Source organism: Fukomys damarensis, unplaced genomic scaffold (assembly GCF_012274545.1).
Source record: "Fukomys damarensis isolate Sample0158 unplaced genomic scaffold, DMR_v1.0_HiC HiC_scaffold_33, whole genome shotgun sequence".
Lineage (NCBI taxonomy): Eukaryota > Metazoa > Chordata > Mammalia > Rodentia > Bathyergidae > Fukomys > Fukomys damarensis.
In genome coordinates this window covers 51410615-51427849 of record NW_022900945.1, presented here as the reverse complement: position 1 = coordinate 51427849, position 17235 = coordinate 51410615, and the positions used below count along the sequence as shown (strand labels likewise).

Here is a 17235-nt window from a genome sequence, read left to right as displayed (position 1 = left end):
TTTATTTATTTATTTTTTTCCTTTACCTTAGCCAAGTCCCCACATCCTTCCTCAGAGATTAACCCCATAGGGGTTGTTAGGATCTGACTCAAACTCCAGCCTTCTCCTCACCTTACCGCCCCCCACGAAGGATAAATGACCTTGGCTGTGGCCAGAGTGCAGGTGCCTCGGTCGGCTGGCTGGACCCCGGTGTGGGGGGCAGGGAAATGAATGCAAACGCTGGAGACCGGGACGGTGAGGGACCCGGTGTTGGGGGCACGACGGATGGCGGGGCTGCCAGGCGCGGTGGGCACTGGTCCAGCAGCAGGACCAAGGGTGGGGAGGTGCCTGGAGGACTGGGTTAGTGAATTCTTGGGGCTCGCCTCTTCCACAGGGGCTGAAGTAACATGAGGTTAGGGGATGGCTGCCAGTGCTGCTAGGGGCGGTCTCGAAGCCTGGGCGTGTGGAGGTCTCCGCGTCTCTGCCTTCCTCTGTGTGCCTTCCTCCGTGTGCATGCTCAGCTGACCACCCCCCAGCTGTGGGTGCTCCCATCTTTCTAACCCAGGGGTAGACTGCGGGGAGGAGAGGTGCAGCCTCCTGGGTCCTTGTTTGGGGGCTGAGCCTGACCAGTTAGCTGTAAGGGGGAGGGGCGCTCTGTCCCCCCCACCCCCCACCCCCCGCTCTGTGTTGACAGGTGACTGCTTCTTAATGACCTTGTCACCTGGGGTAGGGTGAGCTGGAGATCTGAGTGACCCCAAAATCAGGGCGAGTTGTCCAGGAGGAATCATTTGCTCAGGGGTCCCCCCACCATCTGAGGAAAATCTCCTGGGCATATTTTTCCCATCAGCCACCTTAAAGAGCTCTTGTAAACCTGAATTTTGTCTCCTTTAACCTCCACCTTGCCAAGTGTTGTCTCTCTTCTACAGGCTTAGCCACTCTGTGCTGCTTTGGGGACTAAAAATAGCACCACTTCCTCACCAGCGCAAAGAATTTGTCTTCTTTCTCTCCCTCCTGGGCTTGCTGGCCCTGGGGGAGCTGGCTGTTGAGCCATCGTGTCCTGCGGTGCTGTGGGAGCCTGCTCCACATCACATGTACCTCTCAGGGGTAAACAGTGCCAGCAGACAGAGGGGATGGCTCCTGGTGGATCCATCTGCTTCCTGCTGGGTTTGGGGGAGATCCTGGTAGAGAAAGAAAAGAAAGGAATGAAGATTGCCTTGGTCTGGGGATTCTACAGTTCCCTCTCTTTCACGGAGGGCAGCTGCGCCCTGAACCATGAAGAAAAGAGGTGACATAGGGGTCACTGTGGTCCACCGCTTACATTTGTCCTGAAGTCATAAGGCTGTGCCGCCCAGTGCTTCTCTGTGAATCACATCGTGTCACTTACCCTCTTCAATCAGGGCAAGAGAGAGTGAGGGAGAGAGGGAGAGGGAGAGGGAATTCATGAAGGCCCTGGATGAGTGGGAGCAGGAGGCAGCGTATTTTAGGGGGTTGATCTCTGCCTGAAGCATCTTCTGCGTCTATGAAGGAGAACGTTACCCTATGCCTCCCTTTGGAGAATGTCTTTTGTGGGTGAGGGAGGCCCAAGACACCCTTTATTCTCCGCTAGCTTCCTACGCAATGCGGTATTTGTGGACCCCTTTTTCTTTGACTTCTGGAAGAGACGCAGAGAGGATTAAGGGGGATTAGGAAGGCAGGCCCTGGAGGAATGAGGTACGACTGCAGACTTTAGACCCTTACCTTAAAAAAGGTTTTCTCCTGATAAGTCACTGCCATTCCCACCCTCACCGGTGGAAGGGGGACCATACATGACATTCTGAGGGACGGTGGTGGCCGCCGATCACCACTTTCTTAGCTTTTGATTTTCCCTCTTGTCCATCCTACTCAGGCACCAAGTCTCCATGTTTTGGGTCTTCCTTGGTTTGTCTAAAGGGAGATAACGTGGAATTAGTTTAAACACAGAGGGTTCTTCGGAGAATATTGGGTAACAGCATATAAGTACGACCTGCTTCTTTCACACTTTTCAACATATAGGAAGGAAGAGGCTAACATTTATAGGGTGTCTTCTGTGAGATTAAATTCTCACCCTTTCTCAGAGAAATGTCTCCAACCCCCTTTTCCATTTGCATTTGGGATAGAATCTCTCTCCTAAGTTACCCAGACTGGGTAAACATGTGATCCTCCAGCCTCAGGCCCCCAGAGTGCTGGCAGTACAGGTGAACACCGCCATACCTGGCCAGTTATCTTCAGTTTCAATGTAAAAACACAAGCGCTTACAGAGACTAAGTAACCTGCCTAAGAATTGTTAGAAAGTGGCAGAGTTTGGGATTTCAGTTTAGGTGCTCTGTCTCCCGGCTGCACTGAACCAGCATTCTCCTTGATAATGTCCCTTTCTGATGTCTCCTCCTTGACGTTTGCCCTAAAGAGGGTCCGGACATGGCTATTGTGGAACTCTGTGAGGGTGTGTAGGGCATTTCTCTGTATTACAGTCATGTCAATAGTAAGAGCTGACATTTGTCACTTACATCTCAAGTATTATGGTCGGGAACTTAGAGGCATTGTAACATTTAATCCTGACTTTGCCTTTTTTATTTTGACTATGAGGAAACTGAGCCTTGGGTGTTTAGAACATGCCCATGTTTGCTTAGCAAGTAAATGCTAAGGAGGAAGTCAGAGCAAGTCTATCTGACACTGGAGGTTCTGTGTTTGCCCACCAGGCTATGTTGGGAGAAAATCTTCCGTGGGAGGCCTATAAACTTGGAACCTCATGAAAGAACTGTGGAAGTCACCTGTCGGCTGTCACCAGGGGACTGAAGGCAGTCCATGAGAGAGGGCGTGGCTTCCTGCTATACATCCTCCCCAAGCTCCGCACCCAGGGACCCCAGACTGTGCTAGAGTAGGGAATTTTCAGGAAAGGGGCCTGAACTTGATGTAGGGTAGGGGGTTAGGAAGGCTCAGGTGGGTGAATGTGGTTGGGCCTGGCTTCCAAGGTCAAAGAGAGGGGACTGAATACCCCACAGTTGGCCTAGATAATCATTCCTGTTTCAGCATGGTGGCCTGAAGCAAAGAGTCCGTCTTCGCTTCACGGTCCAGATGGGGCTGAGGGTTGAGAGCGTCTCTTTATTGGCCTTCATCATCTTAGGTCTCACAACTCCCTCTTTCTCTCTCTTACTTTTTCCAGGTGTCCAGAGGTTCCTGGAAGAGAAGGAGGAAGCCTTTCCGGTGTTATCCTGGCTCTCCAGCTTCTGCCCACCAACCTGGCTCCCCTCCCCCTCCCATCCCCAGCCCGGGTCTCCCTTCCCTGCTCACCCTGCTGAACTGGGTGTAGGTCGGACCTCCCCTCCTTCCTCCCCTCCCCGAGGCACCCACTGGCCAGGTCCTGTTTATTTTCTTATTTTGAGCCCAGAGACACTGGAACATAACTTTACCCTCGAGCAAAAAAGCTGAAAAAGAGGCAGAGGGTGAACCGGATCTGGGGAAGCCCCTCAAAGCCCCATCATGGAAGAGGGCTTCCGAGACCGGGCGGCTTTCATCCGTGGGGCCAAAGACATTGCCAAGGAAGTCAAGAAGCATGCGGCCAAGAAGGTGGTGAAAGGCCTGGACAGAGTCCAGGATGAATACTCCCGCAGATCCTACTCTCGCTTCGAGGAGGAGGAAGATGACGACGACTACCCCGCCCCCGCCGACGGCTATTACCGCGGGGAAGCAGCCCAGGACGAGGAGGAGGGTGGCGCATCCAGCGACGCCACCGAGGGCCACGATGAGGAGGACGAGATCTACGAGGGCGAATATCAGGGCATCCCCCGGGCAGAGTCTGGGGGCAAAGGCGAGAGGATGGCAGACGGGGCGGCCCTGGCTGGAGCCAGAGGGGGCTTGAGCGACGGGGAAGGCCCTCCGGGGGGCCGTGGGGAGGCGCAGCGGCGGAAGGAGCGGGAAGAGCTGGCCCAGCAGTATGAAGCCATCCTGCGGGAGTGCGGCCACGGCCGCTTTCAGTGGACGCTCTACTTTGTGCTCGGCCTGGCGCTGATGGCCGACGGCGTGGAGGTCTTCGTGGTGGGCTTCGTGCTGCCCAGTGCTGAGAAAGACATGTGCCTGTCCGACTCCAACAAGGGCATGCTGGGTAAGACGTGGCAGGGCAGTCTTTCCTGTGCTGCACAGGCTGGAAACACCTGGAGCCGCACTGCTGCTGGGACCAGCTCTAATCCTTCCCACGGCTCCCTCGGACCCTGCCACCAAGCTGTTTCCAGAGGGCCCAGGTTCTTGGGTGCACTGTCCCCTCTCAACCTCTTTTGGGTTGTGTCAGTGAAGTTGTCTGTGAAAGAAGGGTTGAGGGGAAAGAAGCTGGACTGGGACTTGGGCTTAGTTAGTTCTTTGGGAGGTGGCCATGGTGGGATGAGTCACTGTTTAATAATTCTCTCCTCGTGTGTGTGTGTGTGTGTGTGTGTGTGTGTGTGTGTGTGTGTGTGTGGTACTGAAATTAAAACCCCAGCGCCTTTGTTCTCAGCCACTTCCCCAGCCCTTTTAAACATTTTTGTATGTTGAGACAGGGTCCCACTAAGTTGCTAAGTTATCCAGGCTGGGCTCAGACTTGCCATCCTCCTGCCTCAGCCTCCTACAGTGCTGGGATTCAGGCAGGTGCCACTACACTGGGCTTAATGTTTCCTCGTGGCCTTCCCTCTTGCTACCCTGTCCCCTTTCCCAAAGAGGGACACTCCCTAGGCTAAATGGGAAGGTCAGTTTGGGGTGGTGAGGGTAGGGACCCCAAGTCCCTTGTCCAGACTTGGGAGTGTTCAGGGACCAAGGAGTAGTGTCTGATGGCCTCTCCTGATGGGGACCCAAGGGGGAAGCCCCTAGATGCACTGAGAGAAGACTGAGGCCCTGTTGTGCCTGGGACAGGTCTCTTCTTGAGGCTGAGTTTAGGCATGGGTAAAATGCAAAGTTTAGAGTAGCTGACTTAATTTATTTAGGTATTTTATTTATTTATTTAGGTCTCTCTGTGTAGTTCAGGGTGGTCTTGAACTCACTGTGTAGTCCAGGCTGGTCTCCAAGTCACGGTGACCCTCCTGCCTCAGCCTCCCGAGTGCTGGGATTACAGATGTGCACCACCATACCCTCTACAGAGTAGATGATTTTAAAGATCAATAACAATTCTGATTTTATGAAGGAAACAATGAACTGGGGAGTTTTAGGACCGGAAGACTTGGGACCGGAAGGAGTAAAGGATGGATTTGTGTGAGGAATTTTCAGGGAAGATCAAAGGAATCAGAGCCCCTTTCCTGAGAAATGAAAGAAAGCCTTCCTGCTGCTTTAAGGGAGGACAGAGAAGGCGCAGTGAGGGTGGGGGGTATAGGCAGATCCCGTCCTCACTGCTCTTATTTCTGGGCAGACTTGGCTTCTAGCAGTTCACCAGGTCCTCGAGCGAGTCTGCCGGTTTCCGCTCCTGCAGACGCTCAGCGGATGGGAGGACTGAGGCGCGTCTGCTCACAGCCCTGCCTGTCCTGCTCTTCCCTCCAGGCCTCATTGTGTACCTGGGCATGATGGTGGGAGCCTTCCTCTGGGGGGGTCTGGCTGATCGGCTGGGTCGGAGACAGTGCCTGCTCATCTCGCTCTCAGTCAACAGCGTTTTCGCCTTCTTCTCATCCTTCGTCCAGGGTTACGGCACTTTCCTCTTCTGCCGCCTGCTCTCCGGGGTTGGGTGAGTAGCCACAGATTCAGCCCTTCGAAGCCAGGCCTCCACCTTGCACACTGTTATATCTTTAGGGCCCCGCGTGGTGCTGGCACATCAGATGTTTACATATGTTGGAGTTGAAGGAAGGAATGAGTGAATTCCTTTCTTCCCCTACCATCTTTAGGTTTCTCCCGTCCAGGGCCTGTCTGGTGCTGTCCAGATCGTAGGGCCTTGCCTGGTCGGCTCCTGAGCCTCCACCCCACTGCAGTCCTGTTTCTTAGTCTGTCCACAAGGGGCCCTGGTGGGCCTCCGCCTCACCCCTGGGCTCTGGTGAGCCCTGGAGCTACTGCCTCCACGCTGCGTATTTCCTGCACTTGACAGCACACCCACATTGTCACAGTCCGAAGCCTTCCCGCCCTACACCTCCGTTTCCGCTGGCACCTGCGGGCCCTCCCTCTGCTGTCTCCAAGCCCTTTTCTGCCCTGTTCCTGCATGCTATTCATTGCCCATCTTTGTTGTCTGGAGATTGTCCCTTTTCTGCAAATGTCATCCTTTGCCACCAACGCTAGTCACCTTCAGGATTCAATGTTAATTCCTTCCCTTACTCTGAGACCCACCTGCCTGTTCCCCACTTTCCTAAGGATGGGTGCTTGATGGCTGGTAGTGAGAGAAGCTTATAGGGCATTATGTATGAGACGGCGCCTCTTAAAAAAAGCTATGGAAGTGACCAGGCATGGTGCCATGCTGTTAATCCGGCATTTGGGAAGCTGAGGCAGGAGGATCACCATGAGTTTGAGGCCAGCCTCAGCTACATAGTGAGACCCTGTCTTAAAAAAAAAAAGTTTGTGGAAGAGGCCAGGCACAAAGGCACATACCTGTAAACCCAGCACTCTGGAAGGCTGAGTGAGACAGGATGATCCCAAGATCGAGTCCAGGCTGCGCAGTTTAGTGATTTAGTGGGACCTGGTTTTAAAAAATAAGAAGGGCTGAACCAGGCGTGGTGGCACACGCCTGTAATCCCAGCACTAGGGAGGCTGAGGCAGGAGGATCGCTGTGAGTTCGAGACCAGCCCTGGCTGCATAGTGAGTTCCAGTTCATTCTCAACGACATAGTGAGACCCTGTCTCAAAAAACACAAAAAAACAACCCCCAAAACCCAAATGTCTGAAAGTTGTGGCAGGGACTTGGGAGTCCAGAGCACCAGGATCAGGATGATGGGCATTTCCTCTGCTGAATTCTTCCAATGCCCTTCAGGATCGGGGGGTCCATCCCCATTGTCTTCTCCTACTTCTCGGAGTTCCTGGCCCGGGAGAAGCGCGGGGAGCATTTGAGCTGGCTCTGCATGTTCTGGATGATTGGCGGCGTGTACGCAGCAGCCGTGGCCTGGGCCATCATTCCCCATTACGGTGAGCAGCCCAGGTGCACCCCAGCCCGGCCCTCGCCCTCTCTCCCGGGCTCCTGGGCTCCAAGCCCCGGCCCGCGGCTTCTCTGCTGATGCTGTGACTCTGTCTCTGCCAGGGTGGAGTTTTCAGATGGGTTCTGCTTACCAGTTCCACAGCTGGAGGGTCTTTGTCCTCGTGTGCGCCTTTCCCTCTGTGTTTGCCATTGGAGCTCTGACTACACAGCCTGAGAGCCCCCGCTTCTTCCTGGAGGTGAATGGGGCCGTGCGGGGAGGGGGGGCGGGGCGGGCCGCGGGGCCTCTGTGCTTGGACACTGCTGTGGGTCTGGCTCCCTTCCTGCCTCAAGGCTCTCTGTACTGGGCTGGGGCTGGATCTCGCTTCTTTGTCTGAGATTGCATCCCCAGACGTGAGGAACCTGTTCAACGGGTTGGCTCAAGATTCACAGGCATGGGTCTAGGCTCTGGCCCTGCCTTCCAAGCTCAGGAAAAGTCCTTACCTCTTCTTCCTTCCTCTCCAGCCGGACCTGGGTCCAGCAGGGTTAGGATGCTGTTCCTACGCCCTTGCCCATCCGTTTTCCTTCCCGTTGTATCAGGGAATCCCCAGGACCCGTGTGTGCCTTTGTCCCCGGGGCAGTCCCGTCTGCAGACCTCGCCCAGGTCTCATCACGTCTGCTGGCCCAGCATGGGCTGATACAAGGCCATGGGCGGGAGGCTGTGGGCGGGCTGGGACCCCAGAGCCAGGTTGGAGGGAGGAGCTCTGGGACCTGGGTCTGGAAGGGCGGACCGCAACGTGGGATTCTGTCCGTGGCTCTAGAATGGCAAGCACGACGAGGCCTGGATGGTGCTGAAGCAGGTTCATGACACCAACATGCGCGCCAAGGGACACCCGGAACGAGTGTTCTCAGTAAGCTGTGCCCTCCCTCCCACCCAGGCCGCACAGGGGCGCAGCCTCAGACCCTACGTGGTCTTTTCTGGAGCTCCCCCGCCTACTTTCCTGCACACCTCAGACCACCCTCAACCTCAGCGATATAGCTGCTGTGGGGAAACTGAGGCAGGCCCCCGGGGCTTGGCAAACGCAGCCTGTGCGCCCGCTCATGCCTTCTCCTTGCCTCAGGTGACTCACATTAAGACGATTCATCAGGAGGATGAACTGATTGAGATCCAGTCGGACACAGGGACCTGGTACCAGCGCTGGGGGGTCCGGGCCTTGAGCCTGGGGGGGCAGGTAATCGGCGATGCTGTGTGAAGACAGGCGGGGCGGGGAGGTGGGGATCTGGGTCTGCTGCTGTCAGTGCAGCCACGCTGCGCCTCTCTGGCTTCCTTGTAGGTCTGGGGGAATTTCCTGTCCTGCTTCGGCCCGGAATATCGACGCATCACTCTGATGATGATGGGTGTGTGGTTCACCATGTCCTTCAGGTGAGGGGTGACTGGGCTGGGTGCTGTGCTGGTCCTGGTGGTGCGTGGCTGGGAGAGGAGGTGTGGAAAGTGGGAACGAGGCACATGGAAAAGAAGGAAAGGGTGTTGTTCAGATGCCCCCAGCGCTCCATCCGCTCCTCTGCTGCACCCATTCTTTCAATGCACACTTGTACCCAACCGGAATTAACTTCTGTTCTGTGCTGGGATGGAGGAGATGTGACCCAGGCGACGTAGATGAATCCAGCTACGAAGCGGGGAGATGGTGCCTTTGGGATTTGGGGGTTGGGGACCCACATTCTGAAAGGTAAATGGGAGTTACAGGCTGTAGAGTGGGGGCTGGGAAAGTTTTAAGCAGAGGGAAGAACCAGTGCTTGGTAGTTAAGAATGAATACGGCAGTACTCGGGAGGCTGAAACAGGAGGGTCGCTGTGGGTTTGTGGACAGCCTGAGCTACGTAGTGAAAACCTTGTCTCACAAAACATAACAAGACAAAACAAAACAAAAAAGCAAAGAGTGTGGTAGATGGCCAAGAAGACCCTGAAGTCCCCAGAAGCACAGTAGCTGGGAAGGAAGGAGTTCGAGGTGAGGCGTGCCCTGGCTCGCTGAGGGCAGTCTGTTCTAATGTTGAATCTGCGCTGTCTGATTCCACTGCCCTCGATTCCCCAGCTACTACGGACTGACTGTCTGGTTTCCCGACATGATCCGCCATCTGCAGGCGGTGGACTATGCCGCCCGCACCAAGGTGTTCCCTGGGGAGCGTGTAGAGCACGTGACTTTCAACTTCACCCTGGAAAACCAGATCCACCGAGGCGGGCAGTACTTCAACGACAAGTATGTGGAGACTGGTCAGAGTCAGAGGTCATGGCAGGGTGCTTTGGGGCAATTTCTGTGGTTTCTCCTCAGTGCCAAGCTTCCCGTTGCTCTCTACGGAGGGGGGAGACACGAGAGGGGGTGAGGGCGACAGGGCAGGGTCTCATAATTCCGCGCTTTCAGGTTCATTGGGCTGCGTCTCAAGTCTGTGTCCTTTGAAGATTCCCTCTTTGAGGAGTGTTACTTTGAGGACGTCACATCCAGCAACACATTCTTCCGCAACTGCACATTCGTCAACACTGTGTTCTATAACACTGGTAAGGTGGGAAGGGGCTCAGCCCAAACAGCCGGGGAAGGAACCATTCCCCATGCACCAGCCTGTAGTCTCCGCGCCGAGAGCCTCTGGATCCCTGGGGAAGGTGGGATGGGCACTGATGGCCACGTCTGAGAGTCTGGGACATGCAGGGGACACTGGAGATTTCTCGGCTACGGAATATCTGACAAAAGAATCAAGTTTTGTTGCCTTTGGCTGGAATAGTAATAACAGAGCAGTAGTGAAAACAAGCTTTTGAAGAGGGTGAAAATAACTTGAAACAGGGTCCCTAGGAAGAAGAAAACAGTAAAAGGCATATTTGATGGAGGAAAGGTTAGGAATGGTTGTAGTAATCTACTTCTTTAACAGTGTTTCTCAAACTACATGTATATGAAATGCTGATTTTCTGAGCTAGACTGAGGTTTCTCGCCTGTAAATGGAATACTGAGTAGGCTTTTTTTGCTTTACTTTGCAAGAAAACAAAATGGTGAGCTGGGGATTTTGCTCAGTGGTGCCGCCGCCTGTCTCGCAAGCACAAGGTCCTGAGTTTGATCCCCGGTACTGAAAGAAAAAAAAAAAAAAAGAAAGTGGATAGAGCTCATTATTTTTAATATTTTTCTCAGAAAAATCTTCTAGACTCATAGCACTGCTATGGCTTATCATCAGCTTAGGTGGACAAAAAGAATGAACAAGAAGGAGAGACATAATGGGAAACCTTGGAAACAGCCAAATTGTTTGACAGGTTATGGTCATTTTGCCTTTCCAATTCCTAGTTGCCATGGTGATATTCTTTGGTGTTTTGTAATAAGTGCCCAGAATAATTCTGAGAACCCCCACAAGTGGAGAGAGAGCCCTTTCCCATTTTCTGTAACTGCCTGTGTCCTGGCCTTCACCCAGACCTGTTTGAGTACAAGTTCGTGAACAGCCGTCTGGTGAACAGCACATTCCTGCACAACAAGGAGGGCTGCCAGTTAGACGTGACGGGCACGGGCGAAGGCGCCTACATGGTGTACTTCGTCAGCTTCCTGGGGACGCTGGCTGTGCTTCCGGGGAACATCGTGTCCGCCTTGCTCATGGACAAGATTGGCAGGCTCAGAATGCTCGGTAAGTGGGGAGGCCGGGCGGTGGGAGCTCAGGGCCGACTGGGGGGCCGTCGGGAGGCTTCTCGCCTTGGGCTGTGGAAGAGGCTGCGCTGAGCCTCTTTCTCGTTTTGTTGGGGGTGCTGCAGAATGGGGAGACCCAGGCGTAGAAGCTTCTCTGGAGGGCATGGGAGTTAGGCAGAACAGCGAGCACATCGGGTACAGGTTTGTGTCTGGCCGCACTGCCTCCTTTGGCCACGTCACCCTTTCTTAGCCCAGCTGTCTTCTGCAACGTGGAAGCGAAGGCACCTGCCCTGCAGGTGGTTGATGGATCAGTGTGTGCCTGGCCCACCATTGGCACTGAATACTGATTAATAAACGATTACAAGGGACGTTGAGGATGAGTGAAGAGCCTTCCTTTTGGCTCCCTTGGGAAGTCTCGTGCAGGGTTGTCCCACCGTTCTGTCCTGCGTGGGCCTCACCGCAGCCGGGCTCATGCTCTTGCCTCTCTTGGCTGCAGCTGGCTCCAGCGTGATGTCCTGTGTGTCCTGCTTCTTCCTGTCTTTTGGGAACAGCGAGTCGGCCATGATTGCATTGCTCTGCCTTTTTGGAGGGGTCAGCATTGCATCCTGGAACGCGCTGGATGTGCTGACTGTGGAACTCTACCCTTCAGACAAGAGGTAGTTGGGGTGTGGTGGGGGCAGGGCAGCAGGTTTAGGGCTTAGAGTGCAGAAGTGGGGTGAGCAAGAGGCTGTGAGGACATCTTTGGGGGTAGGAGGACACGTTTTGTGTTTCTCCTCTAGAAGCTGGAGGCTTTTTTGTAATCACTACTTGCAGTTTGAACTATTAATCCCTTTTTGGGGGTCTCCTCTCTCCTTGTCTGTATTGGTCTGTATTCCTCGTGTATCTTCCCCTCCCTGATCTGTCCTTCCCTCTCCCCCAACGTCACTTCCATGCCCACCCATCTTTCCCTGTTTCCCTCCTGGGCTCTGCTCTGCGCATGGCGCTGGGGCTGTCTGAGCAGGACCACGGCCTTCGGCTTCCTGAACGCCCTGTGCAAGCTGGCAGCCGTGCTGGGGATCAGCATCTTCACATCCTTCGTGGGAATCACCAAGGCTGCCCCCATCCTCTTTGCCTCAGCTGCCCTTGCCCTTGGCAGCTCTCTGGCCCTGAAGCTGCCCGAGACCCGGGGGCAGGTGCTGCAGTGAGGGGCTGTAGGGCTGTGGGGATGGCGGGCACACTGTGAGACCAACAGCTCCTCCTCTCCCCTCCCTGCCTTGCCGTCCTGGCCCCAGAACCCTCACTCCCCACTCCTTCGGTGTCTTAGCTGTCGTGCGTGTGCGTGTGCATGTGTGACCCCGTGGGCAGGGCCATAGGGAAGGCTCTTACTTCGTTTTGGGTGCCGCACTACTCCCCACCCACCACCCTTGACTTTGCACACAAGGCCGAGCCCACCCTGCTCTCCCCCAGTGTTAGCGAGGGGCCCTTGTTTCCCTGCTCCAGGGCTGCTCCCTGCCTTCCCCTCCTTCCCTCTGCTTAGGCCCTGGGAGACCATGGGTGTGCAGTCACGTTGGGGGCTGGGGCCTGGGTACACACCACGGACCAAAAGAACTTCTTACAGGGGGAAGGGCCTCTGTGCCTCTCACGAATGCTTCCTGTTGGATGCTGGGGGAGCAGCAATAAACCTCAGCCCTCTGGTCTCCACTTTCCCCTCAACTTGGGCTACACATATGAAGCCTGAGTTTTATGAAATTAGCTGATTCTTATTTATTTATATATGAAGTTCTGAGGCAGCTCAGCAGACTGTGTGAATGTGTGTGTACACTGTGTGTGTGTGTGTGTGTGTGTGTGTGTGGGTGCCATGAGGTGGCGGTGTCACTGTACTGTCCTCAAATATAAGCCAAGGGTAATTTCAGGGGACACACACACAACCCTGCCTCCCACGGAACCTCCCTGAAGCTCTACATTGGGCCTGGGAGGGAGAAGCCCCAGGCCAGGCTGGTAACAGTGCCACAGTCTAGGCAGATGTGGGGGCACGGGACAAGGCCTGGCCCGCCTTCCTGCCCTCGCTGCAGCAGACAGGAAGCGCGCAGCTCCTTCCACGCCGCCAAGGTCAGTCACGGGCTGGGGAGGAGAGGGGAGGAGGCCAGGGATGTGGACAAACCAGCAGGTCAAAGAGCACAAGGAGCTGGGGCAGGGCAGGAAGCAGGGGCCTCCCGGCACCTCCTCTAAAAGTGGGGAGAGGTTGGGCAGCGAGAGACCCCCTAATGCAGGGACCAGAATCCTGTTTCCCCGCCTCACTCTCCCACACAATAGCCTCTGTAGGTGAAGCTGCCCATCCCACCCTACTGTGTGGCTGCTTTCGTTGGTGCCCTCCCACCTCCACCGTAGCTGTGATGTGTTATAGATTTTAGCCGTTTGTAAAATGTCAAAAAAAAAAAAAAAAAAAAAAAAAAAAAAAAAAAAAAAAAAAAAAAAAAAAAAAAAAGGTAAAAGGAAAAAAGTGAAAATAACAAAGAATCCAAATTCACCCTCTTCACGCTGTGTCTGGTGCCCTCCACCCGTGGCCACCCCCATTTTGTAACTGAACCAGGTGGGGACTGTTTAACCCTGGTGTCTGCTAAAGGACTGCCTTCTCCTCCAGTGCTGTGTATGAGTGTGTGCCCTCTTCCCTCACCTTCACCTGCTGGACGTAGGCCTCTTCCCAACACCCCAGGGAGAGCCACCATTTCCCTTGTTCTCCTGGGGAACCCTAAATCTCACTCTTGATGTGAAAAATGAAATGAAAAATACCGATGAAAAATAAAAGGAAACCAATCCTTAAAACCTGAAATGGCTGTTTCTTTGCCTCTCATATTTCTAAATCCATTCTCACAGTCTTGCAAGGGTACAGCAGTGGTGAAAAGCAACTTCCTCTTCAATCTGGAAGCGAGAATAATGTGATGGGTTGCATGTACTCCCTAAATTGGCCTCTCTCACCCTGAGACTTCCATTTCCACAGGTGGAGGCCCTCTAAGTCTCCCAGCTTTAAAAACTCCGAATGTTTCTTAAAAACAACCAACTAGCCAGGCATGGTGGCACAGGCCTGGTATCCCAGCACTTGGGAGGCTGAGGTAGGTGGACTGCTGCAAGTCCAAGGCCAACCTGGTCTCCAAAGTGAGTTCAAAACCAGCCTGAAAAGCACAGTGAAACCCCGTCTCCCAAAAACATAACTTGTGTCCAGATCTTCTAGTCTGCCTTTAAAATATACAGGCCTCGGACTCTGTTCTTGACTTACGGTATCAAGTCCTGCTGGGGGGAGGAGGCCTCAAATCTACATTTCTTTTTTTTTTTTTTTCCGGTACCCGGGACTGAACTCAGGACCTTGCTCATGCAAGGCAGGCAGCAGAACCACTGAGCTAAATCCCCGGCCCTACATTTCATTTTTTGGAGGTACGGGGGGATTAAACTCAGGACCTTAGGCTTCCGAGGCAGGTGAAGGTTCGTTCTACTGAGCTACATCCCTGGCCCAAGTCTACATTGCAAATAAGCTTTCTTGGGGTGCAGCTGAGTCACTGTGTGACTTTGACAGTAGTTCTTGCATCAGCCCCTTTCTTCCCACTCCTGCAGGGAGGGTTCCACCGTCACTTTGGCTGAGCTGCGCCTCTGCTCTCCTGGGCCAGCCCACTCACACATCACTGCCGCATCACTGACCCCCAAGCTGTCTCAATTCTTCAGTGACTGCCTTCTGTCCAACCAGATGCAGCCAAAGCTCTTTAGTCAGAAATGGTTAGGGCAGCTTAAACGGCCTTCTTTTCCAGTCATTTCCACACTGAGACTACTGGAAAGTTACTGATGCAGACATTACTTGAGCTCCTCTCCGAAATGTTAAACTCAGCACGGTGGCACACGCCTGTATTACTATGCACTAGTCTAGCACTCGGAGAGGCTGAGGCAAGAAAAGTGCCAAATGGAGCCCAGCCTGGGCAGTTCTGCAACTTAGCAAGACCCTGTCTCAAAAGCTCAATCTCCAGGACTGCCAGGAAAAAAAAAAAAAAAAAAAAAAAGATGTCTGGAAGACTCATAAGCAGAAGGCTAAATAAAGGGTTCTTACCCTCTTTCATTGCTTTGGTGGTTAAAGGTCTTTCTTATAAACAAACTTTTTGGAAACAGGTTGTCAAAAACCAAACATTCCCCCAAGACGAAGTTCAAATGTGTCCCTGCCTATACCCACTGCTTTGTCCACCGACCCAGTGCCTGGGTCCAGTCTCGGCCTCTGCTCAGGAAACACCTTTCCTCTCCTTTCTGGTTTCCGGTCCACTGCCCTTTAGAGACCCAATGCAGTAGGTCACTTCTCCCAGGAAGCCCCTCCTGGCCACCTGGGCCTACAGATGTTTTTCCTTTCAGAAACAATTTCAGAAGCAGTAAGAACACAGGAAACGCGCCTCGTACGGTAATTGCTCTTAATATAGGGACTGTTTCCAATTCATCAGGACCGGTGTAGTTCCTCAGTCACAATTTAACACGAAACAACCAGGCATCCCCTTCCCAAAGGGTCCGGGCAGGCAATGCGGGATCTGCCCTTTCGTTGGGTCAGCTCTGCCCTTCGAAGAGTTATCTCCGGAGAACATACACCGACAGCAGGATGAGTCCCAGGGTCCTCGTCCTTATGAATCACCCACCACACTGGGCAGTTTAACTGTTCATTCTCACCCAGCCCCTCAGATTCTGGTCCTGCCCCGACTCTTAGGGAGAAGGGGTCCCTCGAGTTTTCTTGCTTCCCCCAAGACAGGGGGGGCTGGTGCCCAAGTGAGGGTTCTCCCTCCACTGGGCGGGGGTCTGTGCCCGGATGGCCAGTGCGTGAACCGGCGCGGCCAGCTCCTCCGACAGCACCTCGTGGATCAGCCGGTGCCGCTGCAGGAGGCTCATTCCCTCGAAGCGGGAGCTCACCACGGCCACGCGGAAGTGCGTCTCGCTGCCGGGAGGGACGGCGTGGCCGCCGCTCTCATTGCGCAGCTCCAGCACCTCGGGGCTCAGGGCTTGCTCCAACTTCGCGCGGATGGCGGCCTCCACCGGACCGACCGCCCGGGATCCCGAGCTGCCCCGGGACAAACAGATGCGGGTGGCCATGGGGACCAGGCGCCCGCCTGGCAGCGCACTCCACATCCGCCGCTGCGGAGACAAAAGACGCGAGAATTGAGGGCCTTTGCCAGCGCCGCCCACGGCCCCCACAAACAGCCCTTTTCCCCACGACAAATACACCTGTCTCGACACCAGACCGAGAGGCCGAGGCACAGCCTCTGCTCGGCGTAACCTAATTTGGTTTCTAGCCTCAGGCAGTGAAGGGCCGGTTCCAGAGGCTCCTTGATTACTTAAGGGGATTTGCGGGAATGGCTGGCGGCTGCAAAAGTAGGGCACGTGCAACTCCGCGCTTTTGCATGAGTCAGGCGCTGGGTCCCCTCTGAAGCCCAACAGCAGGCCCCTTTACCTGCAGCCTAGCCAGGCTCCTGCAGCCCCACAGGGAGCCACGACTCCGGAAACCCCGGGGCGCGCTGGGAAATGCAGTCCTCACTACCCGCGAGAGAACCGAAACACCACGTGATACCCCGAGGGTTGATGGGAACTGTAGTCTCCAGCGCTCCCCATTCGTGACGTCATCAGAGGGCGTGAAGCACAGCAATGAAACCGACAAGGGGTTTTCTGCACAGTTGGGACTGGGATTATTCGATCAGTCTTATCGCCAGTAGCTCATCCGTCCCCCACTCCTTTATTTTAGACACAAGGAAACAGACGTCCACTACATTATGTACCAGACCAACGCAGGACGGGGCGGGAGGGGACTAAAAATGCCCTATTTCCCGTTTACCGAACACTGGAGGAGATAAATGAGCTGACTATCGCAGTACGGTGTGCTCATGCTGTGAGGAGACCAAGCTGTTTGCTAAGGAGTCATGTCACCCAGACTTGGGGGGCCAGTGAAAATCTGTAAGAGGAGATTTAGCGGAACCGTCCCAGAAAGAGAACATGAAAACTTGTTTCTTAGTTCCTTTAGTCAGGCTGCGGCAAAGGCCAGGAGGAGGGAGAACTCTGGGGATCTGGGACCTTGTGGAGTAGTTAGGGTGTGGTTATGTATGGTCAGAGCCAGGGGACAAACATGGTGGCGAGTCAGTGGGCAGAAGAGGTAGGGGCCAGATGGGGCAGGCTATGGCCTTGTTAGGCGATTTCGTCCTTCTCCGAGGAGCAACGGGAAGCTAATAAAGGTTTTAAGCAGAATAACAAGATGAGATTTTTCCAAATGATGTACAATTTTAAAATTTAGCATCCTTAATATTTTATATATTTCTATATTTTCCAAATTCTCATTTTGAAACTTTCAAACCCACAGAAAAGTTGAATAGTGCAAGCTGAGTGTGGTGGTGCATGCCTGTAGTGCCAGCACTCTGGGAAGCTGAGGCAGGAGGATTGCCTTGAATTAGAGGCCATCTGGGGTTACATAGTGAGTTTTTACTCACTATTTACTAAAAAAGTAAAACAGAAACCCTTCACATTTTCTCTCCCTTCCTTTCATTTCTTTTTCCTTTTCTTTCTCCTCTCCTC

At 54.1% G+C, this 17235-nt stretch overlaps 2 protein-coding genes across 4 annotated transcripts in view; one reads left to right on the top strand and one right to left on the bottom strand.

Moving 5' to 3' along the window:
* Nucleotides 1-13485, top strand: part of Sv2a (synaptic vesicle glycoprotein 2A) — a 14672-nt gene extending 1187 nt beyond the window's left edge. For both annotated transcript variants that reach the window (XM_010616356.3, XM_010616355.2), the window contains exons 2-13: nt 3158-4096; nt 5491-5671; nt 6898-7049; nt 7162-7295; nt 7857-7946; nt 8157-8267; nt 8370-8458; nt 9124-9288; nt 9451-9584; nt 10478-10684; nt 11180-11339; nt 11684-13485. In XM_010616356.3, the coding sequence (XP_010614658.1) occupies nt 3475-4096; nt 5491-5671; nt 6898-7049; nt 7162-7295; nt 7857-7946; nt 8157-8267; nt 8370-8458; nt 9124-9288; nt 9451-9584; nt 10478-10684; nt 11180-11339; nt 11684-11867 (2229 nt within the window). In that variant the 5' untranslated portion in view covers nt 3158-3474 and the 3' untranslated portion in view covers nt 11868-13485. The remainder of the gene's footprint in view (nt 1-3157; nt 4097-5490; nt 5672-6897; nt 7050-7161; nt 7296-7856; nt 7947-8156; nt 8268-8369; nt 8459-9123; nt 9289-9450; nt 9585-10477; nt 10685-11179; nt 11340-11683) is intronic.
* A 1602-nt stretch (nt 13486-15087) lies between these two features.
* On the bottom strand, nt 15088-16364 carry Bola1 (bolA family member 1). Of its 2 annotated transcripts, none has more exons than XM_010616353.3 (2): nt 16127-16364; nt 15088-15810 (listed from the first exon to the last, which is right to left on the bottom strand). In XM_010616353.3, the coding sequence occupies exon 2, from the start codon at nt 15802-15804 to the stop codon at nt 15385-15387; it is 420 nt and encodes a 139-aa protein (XP_010614655.1). In that variant the 5' UTR covers nt 15805-15810; nt 16127-16364; the 3' UTR covers nt 15088-15384. The 2 variants fall into 2 exon arrangements, with proteins under 2 accessions (XP_010614655.1, XP_033614263.1); XM_033758372.1 differs by lacking the exon at nt 16127-16364 and adding an exon at nt 15901-16118.
* Nucleotides 16365-17235: the final 871 nt, after the last annotated feature.